General features: G+C 37.9%; 2 protein-coding genes across 3 annotated transcripts; one reads left to right on the forward strand and one right to left on the reverse strand.

Annotated features, from left to right (window-relative positions):
- Positions 1-3439: 3439 nt before the first annotated feature.
- LOC146716776 (uncharacterized) lies at positions 3440-6086 on the reverse strand. Of its 2 annotated transcripts, none has more exons than XM_085435214.1 (6): positions 6030-6086; positions 5527-5844; positions 5090-5446; positions 4881-4994; positions 4595-4644; positions 3440-4219 (listed from the first exon to the last, which is right to left on the reverse strand). In XM_085435214.1, exons 1-6 carry the CDS (start codon positions 6070-6072, stop codon positions 4100-4102), a joined length of 1002 nt encoding a protein of 333 aa, XP_085291340.1. In that variant the 5' UTR covers positions 6073-6086; the 3' UTR covers positions 3440-4099. The 2 variants fall into 2 exon arrangements, with proteins under 2 accessions (XP_085291340.1, XP_085291346.1); XM_085435220.1 differs by having other exon boundaries at positions 4121-4219; positions 4900-4994.
- Positions 6087-13803: 7717 nt separating this feature from the next.
- LOC146716777 (immunoglobulin kappa light chain-like) lies at positions 13804-16411 on the forward strand (the record flags this gene model as incomplete). Its single annotated transcript, XM_085434690.1, has 3 exons — positions 13804-14170; positions 14587-14772; positions 16344-16411. Coding segments are annotated over 3 exons (621 nt in total), but the record flags the coding sequence as incomplete, so codon positions are not given.
- Positions 16412-17693: the final 1282 nt, after the last annotated feature.

The raw sequence follows: 17693 nt of genomic DNA on the forward strand, positions 1-17693 counted from the left end.
CTTTACACTGATCTATGTTAAGGACTTTTTTGGTATTTCAGTGAAAAGGAGGTGAGATGATTACAATAAGTCAGACTGTAATGTGCACCTGATTGGTTAACTCTGAAAAGACTCAAATCCTCACTTCCTGTCACATTTACCTCCTCCTGGGCATAGTAAAAAACGGCCACCTCTCTTTTATCTAGTGTTGAAGTAATCCTTTTTTAGCTATTGTTTTGTACAATTTCGTCTATCCCTGGATATTTATTATTTTTGTTAGTGAATCTTAAACATGTGTGCCATATAGTCTTAGAAATATATTAGTTCATCATGGTTTGCATTTTAGAGGAAATTTCCTGGTTGGCTGTTTTGCTGGCAATGACAGTTTACTCCTGAGAAGCACTGAAGAACTGACTAAACCAATATCCCCTCCTAAAGAAGATAACCTCACCTCTTCAAAATCAGAACTGCCATATTTGCAGCAAAATTCATTGTGAATCAACCAACATTACTGAAGTAGTTTAATAACGATCACACGTGTTAACCCCATGGTGGAGCTAGAGGTAAATCCAGAATGATGCTAAACTTATACTGCAGCATTTTACTGACTAAATCAAAATAGAAAGCTTTTCTTTGCATCAGCTGGATTGAGAAAACCTACAACCTCAGATAATAATTATGAAATCAAGCCTTTATTTGTAAATGTAGGCATCTTTATCTGCCTCGTTGAAAACTCATTGTTTTATGCATCATTAACCCTTTAAGACCCACCATAGAACCAAGTCTGCCAGAGCTTATATTATATTTTTACATGCTGTGGAGCCATTTTTGGGAGCATTTCAAGTTTATATACATCAATACAACCATTATAGCCCAAATCTTAATAATATGTCTGCATTAAGTGCATAGTAATTACATAAATTGCAAAAAAGTGCAATAAACTACAAAGTTAGAGAAAGTCAGAGACTCATCCCTCAAAACTGTAAATACAAAAAAGTTGCACAAAATAGTTTCCCACCACAGGAAATTTATTTTGAGTGTCTTCATAGTTTTATTTTTGAAATACACCAATTTTTTTATACTGCGGGAAAAATGAAAATAAATATTATAATGCAAATTTGCAAAATAACAGCATGTGCATCAAAATAAACTATTTCCAGCTGTGCAATATGAGTCCTAAGCATCCCAGAAACGACACAGAAAGTCATAAAGTCAAAGATAACTTTTAAAAACACCAATATAGGCTCATAAGGCCCTGATGGTAAAAAAAAACTACATTTCCGCAAAATGACGTCACTTCCGGTTTCGGGCAGGTCATGGCGCTGATCATGTCAATAAAATCTATTTTTAACTTGATGCCTTCTCAATACCCACTTTAAATTTTGCAATACATTTATTTTTACGATGTTTTTTATTTAAAGGGCTTTAGAAGATGTCATTTTAATCATACATTATATAGTATTTTATTCCATACACTTAAAGTACTTTGTTTGCCTCATATTCACAGTCAATTTAGAATTACCAATTCAACTAACTTGGATGTCTTTTGATTGCGGGAGGAAGTTGGAGTACTTGGAGGAAACCCATGCACGCACAGAGAGATCATGGATACACCACACAGAAAGGCCTCAGCAAGGACTTGAACTATAAGCCATCTTGCTGAGAGGAAACAGTGCTAACCAATCCGTCAGTGGACCAACTATTTGCAACTTGTGTGCTCCAAAGAGCTCTTAAAGTATAAACCCTCAATGGTCATGAGAATTTGCATGATTATGATTAAGGAATTGACCTCCCAGCCCAAAGCAGTTGTTTTTTAGCCAAAACAAAGCTAAGTCAGTTATATTAATCACATATTCTCTGGAATAAATATCAATAAATGAAAATTTTTTCCAAGTTTGTGTTGTGTTATCCCTGACATGATTCTGGATCTTTGACCAATTAGCAGATATCACCTGGTTCATGTTCCTATATTATATTCTCCGGCCTTCTTAGATTTAGTTTTGCTTCTAAAATCTGTTTATTACGGAGCCCCATAGGGGACATGGGAAAAAAAAATTAAGATGGACTTTTGCGAGATCTCGCAAAACTAACTCGGGATCTCACAAAACTTTTGAGAGATCTCGCAAAACAAACTTGGGATCTCGCAAAACTTTTGCGAGATCTCGCAAAAGTTGAATTCCAACAATGGCGGCAGCTACTTAGTTGTAATATTACTCTTTCTGCGTCACAAAATACACTTTTAAGATATTTTGAGGCGTGAATGTAGTTGTGTAAACGTCAGATATCTGCTCGGTTTACAAGACATCACATATTTGCAAAAGTGCTCCGACGTTTTCGGAGATCTGACACCCACCATCTCGAAGCTAACGGGAGGTCGAGACCTACTACAGCCGGGAGGAACACCGCTTTCCCGGCACATCGTGCCTCGACCTCCCGACCTCCGTAGAATGCGGCTAAAACTTTTGCGAGATCCCGAGTTTGTTTTGCGAGATCTCGCAAAAGTCTGTCTTAATGTTTTTTCCCTCCCATGTCCCCTGCGGTGCTCCGTAGTTTATAGTTGTAATTTGCTTGTAATCCTAATTTTACTTTACACTGTCTCCCCTGTGTTCCCTGTGACTCGTTAAGTCTCTGTCACCCTGCTAATATTGATTCTGGTACCCATTTGTCCTTTGCCTTGTTCTTAGTTTACTCCATGCGTTGTTATTTAGATTTATTTCACCTGTGTATAGTTACCATTGTGTCTCCACTCTGCCCTCACCTCTTGTGTTTTTGTTACCTCAGTTTGTTTCAGTTCCTTATCGTGTCATTCTGAATAACAAGGCATGGAGTAACCATTTCATGTTTACTGTTTGTTTGCCCATGAGCTTCCCCCCCTCTTTGGATCTATGGCAGGGGTGTCAAACTCCAGGTATCCTGACTCTTTTACACGTGACTCTGCTGCAACACAGTAAGTAATTAGCAAGATCCTATAGAACGTGACTGCATAACCCTACTCAAGAAAATTTAAATAAATGTAAGTGTTGGGAAAAATGTGTATTCTTCTAGTAAATAAACTCTTCAAACTTGTTTAGTGAAATCCGCCTTTTGAGTCCACTCATCTGGCATCTGATGTGACAAAACTGCATTGTAACATTGTTTCTCAAATCAATACCAACCATAGTTCTATAAGCAAAGTTATTGCTGACATAATGACTTTTTTTTTGCATTAAAGGCTTTCTAAATTGTTATTTTAAAGATGTAGATGAGATTTAACAATAAATATTGTATAGAATCTGTCCAAATACAGAAAAAATAGGAAAATAAGCACTAAAATGTGTGTTTTGGATTGTTCCTTTTAGAAATAAAATATCTTGGAAGCAAAAATATAAAAAAAAAATTCTTGTACTGTATTGCATTAATTACAAAGAAAAAAACAACAACTGACACCTCAAAAATATATTTTTAATTACAAAAAGTAGGACAATCATTGAATACAGTTTAAAATCAGGGATTTGAGAAATGCGACAAAACTAAATTTCTAGCTTTGAGAGCCAGTCAGTAATGAAGCAAATAAACTGTTAACAGTTAATATTTAATGAAGAGGAAAAAAAAACATGACTAAAGGGTCACAAATATAGAATTTCAGGAGATTGTCGTGGACATTTTAAATAAACCCGCAAACACCTTGGTGAGCATGATTTAAAGTGAGTTTAATAACATATTACAATATGGAGAGACTCTGGTCAAATACCTAAGCAGTCTCTGACGATGGCTGCCGCCCTTACATCTTATATACAAACAGACAAAGACATTCCACAACTCCTACATGTTGCCCAATCTCACAGGCCTATACCTTCCCTTCAAAGAGAGAGGGAGAGAGAGAGGTAAAGAATTACACATGTTTTTGCCGAGCCGTCACCTAGAGATTAGCAGGAGTCTCACCATCTGTTTAACGTCTCCCATGAACTAACAATGGCTCCTTTCTGTGTGTGTGTATATATGTGTGATAGAGCATAAGGCCCACTTGTGGTGCACATGCATACAACTGGTGAAAATGTAATTCTACAATTACTAAAGTTATATGGTTAAAACATGTGATCAATACAAAAAAAAGCAATCTTCCACGACATTGTTACTGGCATCAGCGTTTAACTTGAGAGTAGACACTGTGTTCAGCACCCTCTCTCTTCCTTTTTCCTCTTGTTTTTCTTTCAGAGAAATTCAGTGCAGCGTAGTTTAGTTCATCATCAGCTTCTTCAGTCTGTGCCGTAGTTAAAAACAGTTATATAAAAATAAAATTATATAATTGAGATAGAGTTAGGTAGATAGTCTAAGGAGCTTGGAAAGAAAAGCGTCTGGACTTCTTTGAGTTGCTTGAAGACGTTTCACCTCTCATCCGAGAAGCTTCTTCAGTTCTAAGGGTCAAATGGTGGAGAGTCCCAGATTTAAACCCAGTGGGAGTTTCCCCCACTGGGGATGAGAGATGAAATGTCTTCAAGCAACTCAAAGAAGTCCAGACGCTTTTCTTTCCAAGCTCCTTAGACTACGATGACCTGGATGACTGAGAACCTTCACAGACAGTTAGATAGAAAAACAATTGTCACATCTTTTAACACCAATAATTATTATTACTTACAAGTTGGTGCGAGGTTTCAGTTTGTATATCTGATAAAGCACCTTCATTTCCTAAGAATAAAAATAATAAATAAATAAATAGTGAAATGAACTTAACTGTGTCATTTGACTTAGAACCTAAAAATCTCATGCATAGAAATACATTGTTCTAATAAAATATATTAGATTGATTAATTACTAACCACTATAAACACCTCAATTATTGCAGATTCTATTCATCGTTCTTCTGTAGAACTTATGATATTGTATATAAAATGTATAAATGTTTTACTTTTTATAACGCTTACCTCTATGTGATTTACATACTTGTTGGTTGAAGATGAGGAACGCGTTTCCAATCACAGAAACAGCCAAACAAACTATTAATATCGTGCTCTGAATGAATACTGTCTCAGTTGATTCTACAAAAACAAACAAACAAAAAGTTCTCAAACATTTTTATCACTCGTGCTGATTTTGTAAACAGAACTTCCAGTTTTTAAATAGAAAATCATACCAAGTTCCAGTGTAATTCCCTTTCCAAATAATATCTCCCCACATGTGGCCACAGCACAGTAATAGGTCCCAGCATCAGAGGAGCTGACGTTCTTAGAGAACTGAAAAACACATCTATCCTGAGGGTCAGAACTTTTCTCACAGTCATTACTTCTATTTGTGTCAGTGTAGATGATGTTTGGATGAGCATTATTTGATCCAGTTCTGAACCAGAGAATATTGAGACCTCCTGGACATGTCTGGTTGTCAGAGTCAGAGAAGACTGAACACTGAAGAGTCATCGTGTCTCCTGAACGAACTGGGTTTGATTCTATCTGCAGCTGACTAACTGTATAGTTTGATGTCCTCTGAGTGTTTCCTGTGTAATAAAAAAAGATTTTTTTTCAAAACACGTTTTAAAACAATTTCAAGCTTTGTAAAAGCATGTCAGTTTATTACCTTTTACCAACAAATACGTCCCACTCCATTTAACTCCAATCCTTTCTGTGTTTGCACAGTGATAGATTCCCTCATCGTCTTGATCTGCTTTCAAAATGGTCAGGCTGGCAAAATCATCACCTATGTCAAATTTCAAACTAGTAAATTCAGGACCAAAAGTAGGTTCTGTAGATTTGAATACTGTCACTATTAACTTCAGAGTTCCCCCAAAGCTCTGCTTGTACCAGTGGACTCCTCTACTGCTGAGCTCTTTGGGTATAGCACATGTTATAGTCGCTGGTTCACCAAGCTGAACAGTTTTCACTGGAACTACAGTATCTGAATTAAGAGAAAGCAGAAAAATAAAATCTTGTTTGATATATATTTAACTTGCACTACATGCAAGGTACATGTAGTGCAAGGTAACTTATAAGTGCAAAACTATTTTTACAGCAATTTGTATGCATCTGTTTGACAAGTAAATTCTTAAGAACATTTTTAGACAAATTTAAAAAAGCACTTACATCCTTGGTGAATTAAAAACAATGTAATCCATAAGATGATCATCTTGACAGTGCTTCTGTTGGAGACCACACTGGTATTTCAGTGAGTGGAGGAGGCAAGATGGTTGTTTTAGGTCAGACGGTATCTGATTGGTTAACACACAATAGATTCAAAAGTACATTTCCTGTCGCAATTGCCTCATCCTGGGCTTTGCAAAACCTATCACCTCTCTTTCATCTTCTGTTGCAACTGTCCATTTTCCAAACAATAACACCGTATAGTAATGTATAATGTATACTGTGTATGTGTTAGTCCCCATAGGGAAATTACTCCTCTGCATTTAACCCATTCACCCAGTGAAGCAGTGGGCAGCCACCAATGCAGCGCCCGGGGAGCAGCGTGTGGGGACGGTGCCTTGCTCAGGGGTACCTCAGGGTAGCTGTTCAGTCGAACCCCCGACCTTCCGATCATGGGGCAACCACTCTACCTACTGAGCTATCCTGCCCCCCCCCCCCCCCCTTTTTTTTAAATTTTTTTTTTTTAATGTTGCCTCTATTTGATTTTTATTCTTGTCCTTAAACCTTGAACACTCAAATAGGACTCAGTTCAGTCAGCACTGCAATTTGTGGCATGTAGTGCAAGGTACAGATTTATATCATGTTTTGCATTTGAAAACAAAGTTTTAAGACTCATCATTCGCTGGGGAGAAAGAATGCTACCTCAAAATTCAAGAAGAGCTGAAGAGCAAAGCTGAACCAATGCCTCTTGCACGCATGAGATGATTTAGCCTCTTGACAAAAAGAGATAATGAGTAAGTCGTGGGTCAAATTATATAGCAACAACACAGCAGTTGTTGAGATACCCGTGTTGCAGAAAACACATGATAAAAAATGAAAAAAAAAAACTTCGCAAAGCAGCAATTCTGCAGGAATTTGTTAGAAGTCAACTATCTATCCTGTCACGTTCCTGGGTCTGACCCAGCGTTTTGAGTTTTAGTTTATTTGGATGATATGTTTGAGTTCTTTAGGGTAGCTAAGTTGTTTACTAGTTTCCCTTTGTGTTTTCTACCGCTGTATTTCAGTTTCCCGTTCCCTTGGCCCTTCATGTGTTTCATGCTGCGTGTCTTATGTTGTCAAGTTTATATTGTCTTGTCTGCGTCACATGTTTCCTGTTATATTTTGAAGGTCTGTGTCCTATGTCAGTGTAGTCAGCTTTGCTTCCTTTGTCTCGTTATGTCAGACTAGTGTCAGCTGTTTCCCCATGTGTTTCCACTTCCCCCTAATCACCCTTGTGTGTATTTAGTCTGTGTGTTTCTGTTCATTCCTTGTCAGGTTGTCTGTTGTTCACGCCATGTTCTTTACACCAGGTTTCATGTCCAGGTTTTTTCATATTGTTGTTTAGATTTCCCAGTTTAAGTTTGTGTTAATTTTGCTTCAGTTTGCCTTGCCTTTTGTTTGTACCTTTTACCAGCCTCATTAAACGGCTCACTCTTTGTTAACATTCAAGTTTTGTTCCCTGTTCCTTGGGGTCTGCGTTTTGGGTCCTTATCAATTCATACAGTCTGCCCTCGCCAGACTGTGACATATCTTCTCTGCCCAAAATGTGAACAATGGCATCCTTGAAAGAGTGACCTTTGTCCTTTAGATGCAGAGCATTGTCCTGTTGAGGTGGCTCTTGTCTCCCATCTCTAATCCAGTGTTTGAGATCCCTTGCAGGAAGGAGGAAAAATAAAGCAAATTTTGTGGTCATTGAGTGAAATCCAATTCAGTTGTGCAGTTAGAAGACAGAAGGTGGCATTGCAGATAAAATAGCTATTATTACCTTGGAATTCCACAGTTAAACAGAAATGACTAAGAGACCACTATGAATGACTCAACTGTCAAATTCCTGCAGAGAGTAAGGTGAGTTCTGAAGATTCAGCTGAATGGGATGAACAAAATCCAGCCAATCAATACCTAAGTCCTGCCAGTCATCAAAAACCTTGTTGAGACAATAAGCTGACAAAAAAAATATATAAGCAACTGATCTCAAGACAAGGAAGCTCCTTAACATGCATGGAGGGTTTCACCCCTAATCCAGCACCCTAACACTGAGGATTAATGACTGTCAGAAAGAAACACTATCTGAGATGATACAAGAAAGATCCATGACTACATAAGAAAGTTGGTCACAACTGATCGTGTGCTAAGTGATACCTCAGGCTTCAGAAACCAACAAAAGAAGAGGCACATGAAAAAGGAACCGTTGTGGAAAGACAGAATCCTGCAAGACAACCAGCAAGTGGAAAAAAATGGATGACAAAGAAGATCGTACCAATGGCTGGACAAAGAAACTAATCTCTTCATACAAATCACGGCAGCACAGGAACAAGTTCTAGGCAAAAGATCTAAGTACTTTAAGCACAAGATCAAGATCATTAGAGACCCGGGTTTACCGGATGCAGGCTGTTCCCATGAGATAATCCAGCACATAACAACAGGGTGCAAGATGCTTGCAGGCATGGAACACCATAACCAAGGGGCCAACATAGTATAGAGGACCATTTGTGCAGAGCATGGCCTAGAAAATGAGATACACCCCAAAGGCGTTCAGAATGACCAAGCTGTGGGACTTCCAGAAACAGACAAACTTGTGAAAGCTAACCAGTGGGACATAATAGTGGAAGCAAGCAGAGGAAAGGGCTATAGTGATCTATGTAGCAATATCAAATGATGGCAACATTAGAAAGGACCACATGAACCTCAGGAAAGAGCTTCAAGAATAGTTAGAGAAATGTGGAAGTGAAGGCAACAGTGGTCTCCGTGTTAACTGGACCCCTCGATGCAGTGATGCTCAAACTGAGAGAGTGGCTCCAGTAGATTCCAGAAACAACATCTGAGTTCTTTTTCCAGATGAGCACAATCCTGCAAACAGCTAAGATTCTGCATAGGGGCCTCAAGCTCCTAGGGTCAAGCTTGAAGGACAAAGATCATCCATAGGGTGAGGGATTAACTTTCTACTACCATAATCATTATGAAAGAATAAAATACTATCAATTTGGTTATTTTAATCTCACACAGAAAAAGCAAAACAAGAACATACAAAGATAATAATATGTTAAGACCAGTGAACACTGAAGAGTCACTGAGTCTCAAAGAGTGACAATCTTCTCCTGAACAGCAGCATAGTTTAATGTCCTGGTTTTTTCCAGTGTTGTAGAAAACTATTAACAAATGGTGTATCTTGTATTGACTCAGAACATTTTGCTGAAATCAGCTTTGTGTAAACATTTGAAAAAAAAAAACAAAAAAAGAAAGACAAAATCTACAGATCACAGATGTTTCTATCTGTACATCACCCATTAAGAGCGGCACATATGTGTTTTCCACAGCTTTTCATTGAACTGTATAACCAGAATGTCAGCGATGCAATGATTCACAATCCATCACAATTCCCAATTTGTTATAATGTGTGAAGTACAGAAAGAAAAAAAGTGATACATTACCTTGTCACTGCTTGCCCAAATTGCACAAAATACGGGCATGTCTATGCAGGATTATTATAGCTACATTATCATTAGAAACAATAGCCATGGAAAGAATAAAAATATGTTAACGTATCAGCATTTCACATTACTGTCTTGATGCATGTTCAATCATTCAGGTAAGAAAATCCCAGAAAGTTTATTCTGTTCATCTGGATGTAGCGTTTGCAGTGATAGAAACACTTTGTCACACATCCAAGTGACTTTTTCAGACTCAGCTGAATGCAGAATTTTAACCAGTCTTAAAAACATTACCTTTGTATAATGACTGGAGCTAGCACCACTAAATGAACAATGGGCTGTGAGGTCAGGTTCATGATCGTTACAGTTTTTCTTGATTGCTTTGACCTGGATAAAGAAACTGGGATCATCATCACTATCTCAGCAGAGCAGAAGACACCTCTTGCAGATTTGTTAACCTTTTCTCAATTGACACAATTCCTGACCACCACTGACCACATCCTAAGACACAACCTTATGGCCACGAAGCAGCTCTACAGAGTTCGATTTCAAAGGAACTGTGGTGTTTTGAAGAAGGCCAGATGCCAATAGGTGGAGGTAAGGAAACTCCACTATACTGTAATAATGCCTTGTCACATCATGCAGTTAAAGTCAACTGGAGCCCCTTTCATTGTAATTTTGCTTGAAGCTGCGGGGGCACATGTCTTCAATCTCTGCAAAGTGAGGAGACGTGGAAGGGACCTCATTGGGTACAGGGCTACTTTCACAGTTCCAGGACAGAGGGGTGCCAACCTAACCATGTGTGCTGCCATCTCCAATGAGGTTGTCCGATTCCATATCCCCACTATTGGCCCATACAACACATAACGCCTCATGACATTCCTGAATGCACTTCATGAGAGGCCAATCACACCTGAGGAAAGAAAGCTGTTGAGGCTCTTTGTCATTATCTGGGATAATGGGGCTTTCCACCACTCTCACCTTGTCATAGAGTGGTTTGCAGTGCACCCTTGTTTGATGATGCAGCTCCTCCCAGCATATTCCCCATTTTTGAATCTTCAGTAGTTGGAGGTGGAAGGGTTATGATCACCATCCCTATGAGCAGATGCCCTTGCTGGATGCAATGACTGCCACTGCAGAGGTGCAGAGGAATGTCAGGGTTGGATACGGCATGCAAGAAGATTTTTACCTCGGTGTAGTATCAATAGTAGTTATTTCTTATACTGTAATAGTTTGTTGTTGTTGTTTTTACAGTATTTACAGTATTTAGGTTTTCAGCAACAGGTTGAAAAAGTCATGGAATCAATAAAACTTAATCAAAGCAAGATGTCCACTACCTAGCACCTTGCTACTTACCTTGCAAGTGGTGGACATCTTCTTAAGCTCCTTATGTAGGATGTGGTTGCATCTAATTAGCATGTTTTATTTATTTATAAATATTTATATTTCAAAAAATCGTATCAATCATATCAACTGGTATGTCATGAAATTCTTTTTTTAAAGTTGGGCATAGAATTTATTCTCAGTTAAAATTCATTCTCAATTAACTCAATTAGCATTGAGAAGCTGATTTATTTGTTCATTTTTCTTAAACTGAGATGTCAGTTCTGTGTGCTTAGAGTGATTTTACTACATTCTGACACAAAAAGCAGATGAAAAAGTATATAAACAAACGCAGACCAGAACACTTTCTGTAATTGTCTAATTAGGATAAATGTTAGTCTGACGATGCAATTGTTGTCTCAAAACAGTGGTACTAAACTGCTTCAGCTCTTCAGTTTCAGCTAACGCTAGTGATCTTTGTTTTGCACGAAACAAAGGAAGACGAAAGGTCTCTTGAGAAGCTTTTTATCTACCTTTGCAATGTCTTCCTTATATTTCTTTGCAGAGCATTGTTTGCACACTGAGGCAAACACAAAGTCACAGTCATCACTGACAAACAACTGTGGATGGAAACTTAAGCATTTCTGTGGTTGGGCCTTCAAAGAAAGATGTGAGGGGCTTTTCTTTCTGTCTCATTCTCTAATGCAATCTAAAGAAGATGGACTTGCACCACTATTCTAAAACATTTTGAAAAGTGAGATGACAATATGTAATCGTCATGAGTATAACAAAAAGCTTACAAAGGCAATTAAAGAGTTAAACAGGGAAGGGTAGAGATCCACCTTCTCAGTCATATGTGACCATTGTTATCACACTTTTTTGTGTTTTCTTTTTTTCATAGTAGCCGGTATAAGAGGGGAGGTGCAAATCAATTGTTCCTCCAGGCCTCTGTGGCAACGGCAACTTTTAAAATGTTTGCCAAATTATTGTTTACAGGTTTGAAGCCCTGATGTGGTTTGTTTCCAACATGCCTGGCTTAGAACAGCGATGGACAGGCAGCTTGTCCAGATTATTATATAATTCATCTAAAAGTAGCTTGCTTAAGTCTGACTCTTCTCTCACTTCCTATCCAGTTCAAGTTAACAGTGAGTTCTGTTGTGAGTAAACAGCTTCAGTGGTTGGTCAAAGGATGGAGACATGGCCCACCACAACCTTTGTCTGTCAGTGTTGCTGTTGCATGTGGCTTTGCTTATTGTTCTCTTGAGAGAAATGCGGAGGGCCTTTAGAAAGTGCTGTGAGACCAGCAAGAACCTTTATTCATCCTTTTTAAAATCAAGAGATCGGCTGTTTTAGTGTAATAAAAACCCATTTGTCCATCTAAGGTCGTGGCGGACACATGTACAATTGTAATATATACAGTTCTTTAACAGAACTGCAGTCTGTCATTAAGTTCCTGTCTTTATCTTCTAGCACTTTACCTTTGCTTGATACCATATCCAAATGATAGCAGAATTAGGACATGGTATGCAGCCAAAGATAAAGAGGCTAGTTTTGAAGATGTATTAAGATGTGAAATCAGAAGACTGGATTGAGCTTAACTGTCACTGTGAAAAGTACCCCACACCAGTCTGCATATAAGTAACCTAAGCAGGAAGAGACACACAAAACCAGCATACAGAGTTGGGGAGGTGGTTGAAATAACACCCTTCATTCTCTATAGTCACCTCAGAGGACTGTTTCATGGTGTCACAAACAAATAATGACTTGAAAAAGCTGAGAAGTTTCTTACTTCTTAGGTCTGTTCTGAGGAAACCGCTTCAGAGGTTGGTCAGAGGCCTTCCACACCCTTCATTTGTGAGTGTGGCAGTTGAATGTATCTTTGAATCACTGAAATGTTAGATGAAAACACTTTCACATCAGACATTCAGACTATAAGCACGGATTGTATTTCTAACATGATTCGGTTAAACATGAGAAAGCTGTCATACACTTTGGCAACCTAATACTTGTACAGTTAGAATACAGTGATGTATATTATTGGCAGTTGACACATATAAAGCTCTGTTTCTACTGTGCCTACAAGCCTTCCCTAAAACCCACAGGTGGTGTAGCTCTCAAAATATCTCTTTTCTGTATCATTTGAAATTAAAAATGTTCCTAAATATTTATAATATTTAAAGTTAGGTCATTACTATTTTAATTGATCAACCTAATTTTCTAAACTCTGGTAAACTGGAACATTTTAGTTTATGACATAAAATAGCTTGCATCATAAGAGTGAGGTCTGTCTGATTTACAAACACGATGAAGCTAAAACAAATTCCCAGAGCTTGTGCTGGGATTATGATTGTTCTAGGATGCCCTCTGGATCCAGTGGAGGTGGTGAGTGTCAGGAGATCGCTGGCTAAGCTGTCATCGCTGTTGGACCACATCTCCCACCCCATGCAGGAGATTCTGACAGCACTGAGCAGCTCCTTCAGTGGCTGCAGCACCCACGATGTGGGATGGAGGGATTCTGCAGGTTCTTTCTTCCAACTGCTGTCATCTTATCGTATCTTATCAACAAGAATTTCAGTCATACTTTAAATATTCAGAATAAATAAACTGATAATTGCTTTCACACGTCTACCAAACGCTACTAAGAAACAAATACATCTGTTACCAAATGAAAAGATAAAACATGTTTCCTAAACAGGAGGAAGGTCATTTCCTATATTTTCACTGACTTCTGCTCTGAAAATATTCATCACCTTGCGACTAAAACTTCCATTTGGGCAAGAGGAGCTCATAGTGTGCGATAAGAGCGCTGCACCACAATGACCGCACAACTGACTGCTTTGATTCTTCTTTGTACACCATGTAAGTACATTTCTTTGCTAGTGAGAAAAGCATGATAGTAAACTGTTGTTTGTACTGCACTGCGCATCTTTACTAAGGCTGTTTATTAATGTTTGTAACAATAATTGCTTTGATTTGTCATTTTGTTAACTGTAATTTTTCTTTCTTCAGTCCTGATTCTGACTGCTGACCTTCTTCCACCGATTTCTTTGACTGCTGTTGAACCTGGTGACAATGTCACTTTAGTGTGTAATGTCTCTGGGATGGAATTTAAATTTTTCTACTGGCATAAACAGCCTCTTGGACATATGGTCCAAAATGTTGCCAAAGTCATCCGTGGCCAAAGCACTATTTCTGAGGAATTCAAGGATTCACGTTTCACAGTTATAAAAAGGGCATCTCAGTATTTTTTAACTATCAGAAATGTCAGTAAAGAGGATGAAGCAACATATTTCTGTCACACTGGAACAGATTATGCTCCTAAATTCAGTGGTGGCACATTCTTGGCTGTGAATGGTAAAATGTTTTTCTTTTTCTGCCGATCTCACAGATCACACTCAAAGTTTTAATGAATTTAAAATAGTTTACATTGTGAATGTGTCTTAATTGAGGGCGACCGTGGCTCAGGGGGTTGGGAAGCGTATCTGTAATCGGAAGATCGCCGGTTCGATCCCCGGGCTCTCTGTCCTGGTCGTTGTGTCCTTGGGCAAGACACTTTACCCTGCCACCTACTGGTGTTGGCCAGAGGGGCCGATGGCGCGATATGGCAGCCTCGCTTCTGTCAGTCTGCAGCTGTGGCTACAACCGTAGCTACCTCCACCAGTGTGTGTGAATGCGAGAGTGAATGAATAGTGGCATTGTAAAGTGCTTTGGGTGCCTTGAAAAGCGCTATATAAATCCAATCCATTATTATTATTATTATTAATTCACAGATCACATTCACCATTCATCTGTCTATGTGAAACAAAGTCAACAGAAGGCATCAGTTCATCTGGGAGACTCAGTAACATTAAATTGTTCTCTTTTCTCTAACAACAATGAAAAATCAGTCCAATGTTTAGATGAGCACAGAGTGTACTGGTTCAGAGTTCAGAGTTTCAACCTGTTGACAAGGCAACGTTGGATCAATCAAATAATTTGGTAAATGTGTGCCACTTTAAAATTAATCGAGCTGTGTACTATAGTTTTTTTTAAATGCCATATTAGAGATGGTCTCAAATGATACATTTAGACAAAAACAAAAGCTCTAATCTATAAAATATAAATAACACTTAGGTATGTGAACATTTTGCAGAATGACAAAGACAGGACAACCAACTTTGCAGCACTGCGTTTCTCCACAAAAAGAAAGAACAGAAGAGTGTACACAGTGTGTACTCTGTTCTCAAAGCAGATAATTACACCTAATGCCCTTTCTAATGTATGAGCAGTCCTTGAGTACCAGACATAGTATATTTATAAGTTATTAGCATTTAATAATAGCTGCAGCCTCACAGAAATAGAAAATAATTTTGTTTTTGTTTTCTTGTGAGAGAGCGCTAGCCTTTCAGTTTGGTAATTAATCACCCCAACTTACTTGGTACATTTATGCATGTCATTAATATTTATATTTTGTGTTTGTATTGTATTTGTAAATGTGTATTTTTGTATTACTTTCTCATATAGGAAAACTGATTGTAGGCTACTTCAGTGTGTCTGTATGTGAGTTACATTTTTGTTGAACTTCTATTGAGTTTTATGTTTCTGGATTGATTTGATTTCTAGCTTTCCACAGTGTTTCACTGACTTCTCCTCCTGTTTTGACTCTGTGTTAATGTCTTGGTACTACTGTATCCCCAAGTCTGTTAATGTCTGTTTTCTCTAAAGGTGGGTTTTGCTTTTTGCTGTGTGATTGTCCCATTATTTTCACCTGCAATTCTTCTTACCTGTATCCTGGCCCTTTTTGATAATAACATGGTGATAGCAGAGCTCAGTAACAAAGGGTTAATAATTATTGTCTTTACAACATTAATGAATCCAAGTGTTGTACAGGGCCAAAAACAAGAGCAATAATCACTAAATAGCAAATGCATTTAGAAATATAGTAATATTTTAATATAGTAACAATTTAGTTAAAAGAAGAGTAATACAACAACATTATAGCTTTATTTTTTCACATTTCAAGCTTTTTCAGCTGCTTATAATTAGCATCGTATAATGTTTTGATATGCTGAACTGAAAAGTCTTTAGGTAAGATGTGAAAAATATAGTGAAATCTCATGTTCCTGAGGAGTTTGAGGCGTAAGCAAGAAGTCTATTTTAAACTGTTCCAATGACGTTGGTTTACAGTTTCTTAGATTTATTTAATAAATGTAAGCAATCTTCTGCTCCTGAGAGCAGTCAGGAGCCAGGTCAAATGACAATATGAGAGCCGCTTATTCTGTTCCTCAGTTCAAAGTAAGGCTGCATTGGTGCCGCCCTATAAACGACAATAGTGACAAATATAGTGCTGGACTGGTGGGGCAGACAGTTTGGTCTCTTGACTCAAGAGCAGTGGTTGATACCCCAGGGAAGCCTCAAACTGGGTACAAACCAGTGGCAAAGGAGGTCAGGGAATTACGGGCATGCTCAACCCTGGCCAGGTGCAAGCTCCAGGTGCACAGATAAGTCTAGCTTCTGGTTCACCGTCTCCTCTCGGTCTGCCCTTTAGTCTACCTGTGGAAACCAGAAGTGAAGACCATCATTCCACCTCTCTTCTCAGGTGGAGAGCTGGCCTAGCTTTTCCTTACTATCCCACCTTTGGGTGGAGTTCATGCTTTCTTAAGCTTCTTGACTTTTAGACATCACACATATTCAGCATTCACTCATCAGCTTGCAATATTTAAAGACTGGCTCATGCTTCCACTTTATGGCAGATTGTTGCATTCTCTAGTGATCGGTGGGTCCTCTGATGTTTTCTTCTTGTATCCATTTATTTTAAAATATTTTGAAATACATCTTGAATACCGTTGCTGGTCTTTCTGATTCAAAACATTTCAGTGGACTTTTGTCCATAGAAACTAAATGTCAAGCTGAAATCGGGTCCTTTGTATACCATGTAAGTGGATTTGTTTTCTAGTAGAAAAATCATGATGTTCTTTGTACTGTGCTAAGATGTACTGCTATGTATTAATCCTTGTATTATTTGTCTCTTATTGGTCCTCTTATTTGTCTTTCCTCTGAAGCACTGATTCACACTGCAGAGGTTCCTTAGACGATCTTTTTGACTTGGCAAAATTATTGTATCTGATGAATTCATTCACATTTCAGAATGAGAAAAGAAGCATCTCAATATTTTTTACTATCATAAAAATCAGTAAAGAGAATAAAGCAGAATATTTCTGTCAAATGGGGGTTGGGTATTCACATGTATTTAGCAATGACACATTCTTGACTGTGAAAGTTAATATTTATCTTTTTTGAACATCTTTTTTTAATTAATTAAAAAAGAGATGTTAATACAATTATCTTAATTCACAGATCAAACAATTTCTGTGCCCAAGTTTGATTCATGTTGCCTCAGTCTGGTTTTTGCTGCACTCCTGCAACAGACCTTCATCTTTTGTTCATTCATTCTGAGTCTGTATTTGGGTCCTAACTCCACTACATTGTTCACTATGACTATTTCAATGTTAATGACATAGATTCTAAAATATCCAGCCCTGGTGATGACAAATGTTTAGAAAACTGCCAAATGAAGTTGGACAATACTGTATTTGCACTAGAAGGTGTTCTATTTATTAATTACATTTAAATTACATTTATTAATTGTGTTAATGTTGAGAAATACAATAACCATAAGAATAAGGACATTATGTTACAACAAAGTCCCAAAAATATAGTAAAGACAATGATGCCAAATGATAAATTACATCCACTGTTGATTATTGCTTTATCCTGTCTATACCAGACAGTGCAATGATCAAAATCACTTATTTTACGGATGTTGGAATCTTTAATCTTCTCTGATGTTTCCCCTGTTTGAATACATCAGTAATTTCCAGTTACTCTTTGATTGTGG

This window comes from Copadichromis virginalis, linkage group LG2, assembly GCF_057382275.1.
Source record: "Copadichromis virginalis isolate Kocher_CV1m ecotype Utaka linkage group LG2, C_Virginalis_male_GT1.1, whole genome shotgun sequence".
NCBI lineage: Eukaryota > Metazoa > Chordata > Actinopteri > Cichliformes > Cichlidae > Copadichromis > Copadichromis virginalis.

What these genes read in the sequence shown, in the direction of transcription:
- LOC146716776 (XM_085435214.1), bottom strand. Translation starts at nt 6,072, where the DNA reads ATGATCATCTTATGGATTACATTGTTTTTAATTCACCAAGGAT. An exon ending in GTTTTTAATTCACCAAGGAT is followed by an intron (nt 5,845 to 6,029) that starts GTAAGTGCTTTT and finishes CTCTTAATTCAG; the next exon opens with ATACTGTAGTTCCAGTGAAA. An exon ending in AGTATGTAAATCACATAGAG is followed by an intron (nt 4,645 to 4,880) that starts GTAAGCGTTATA and finishes TTTTATTCTTAG; the next exon opens with GAAATGAAGGTGCTTTATCA.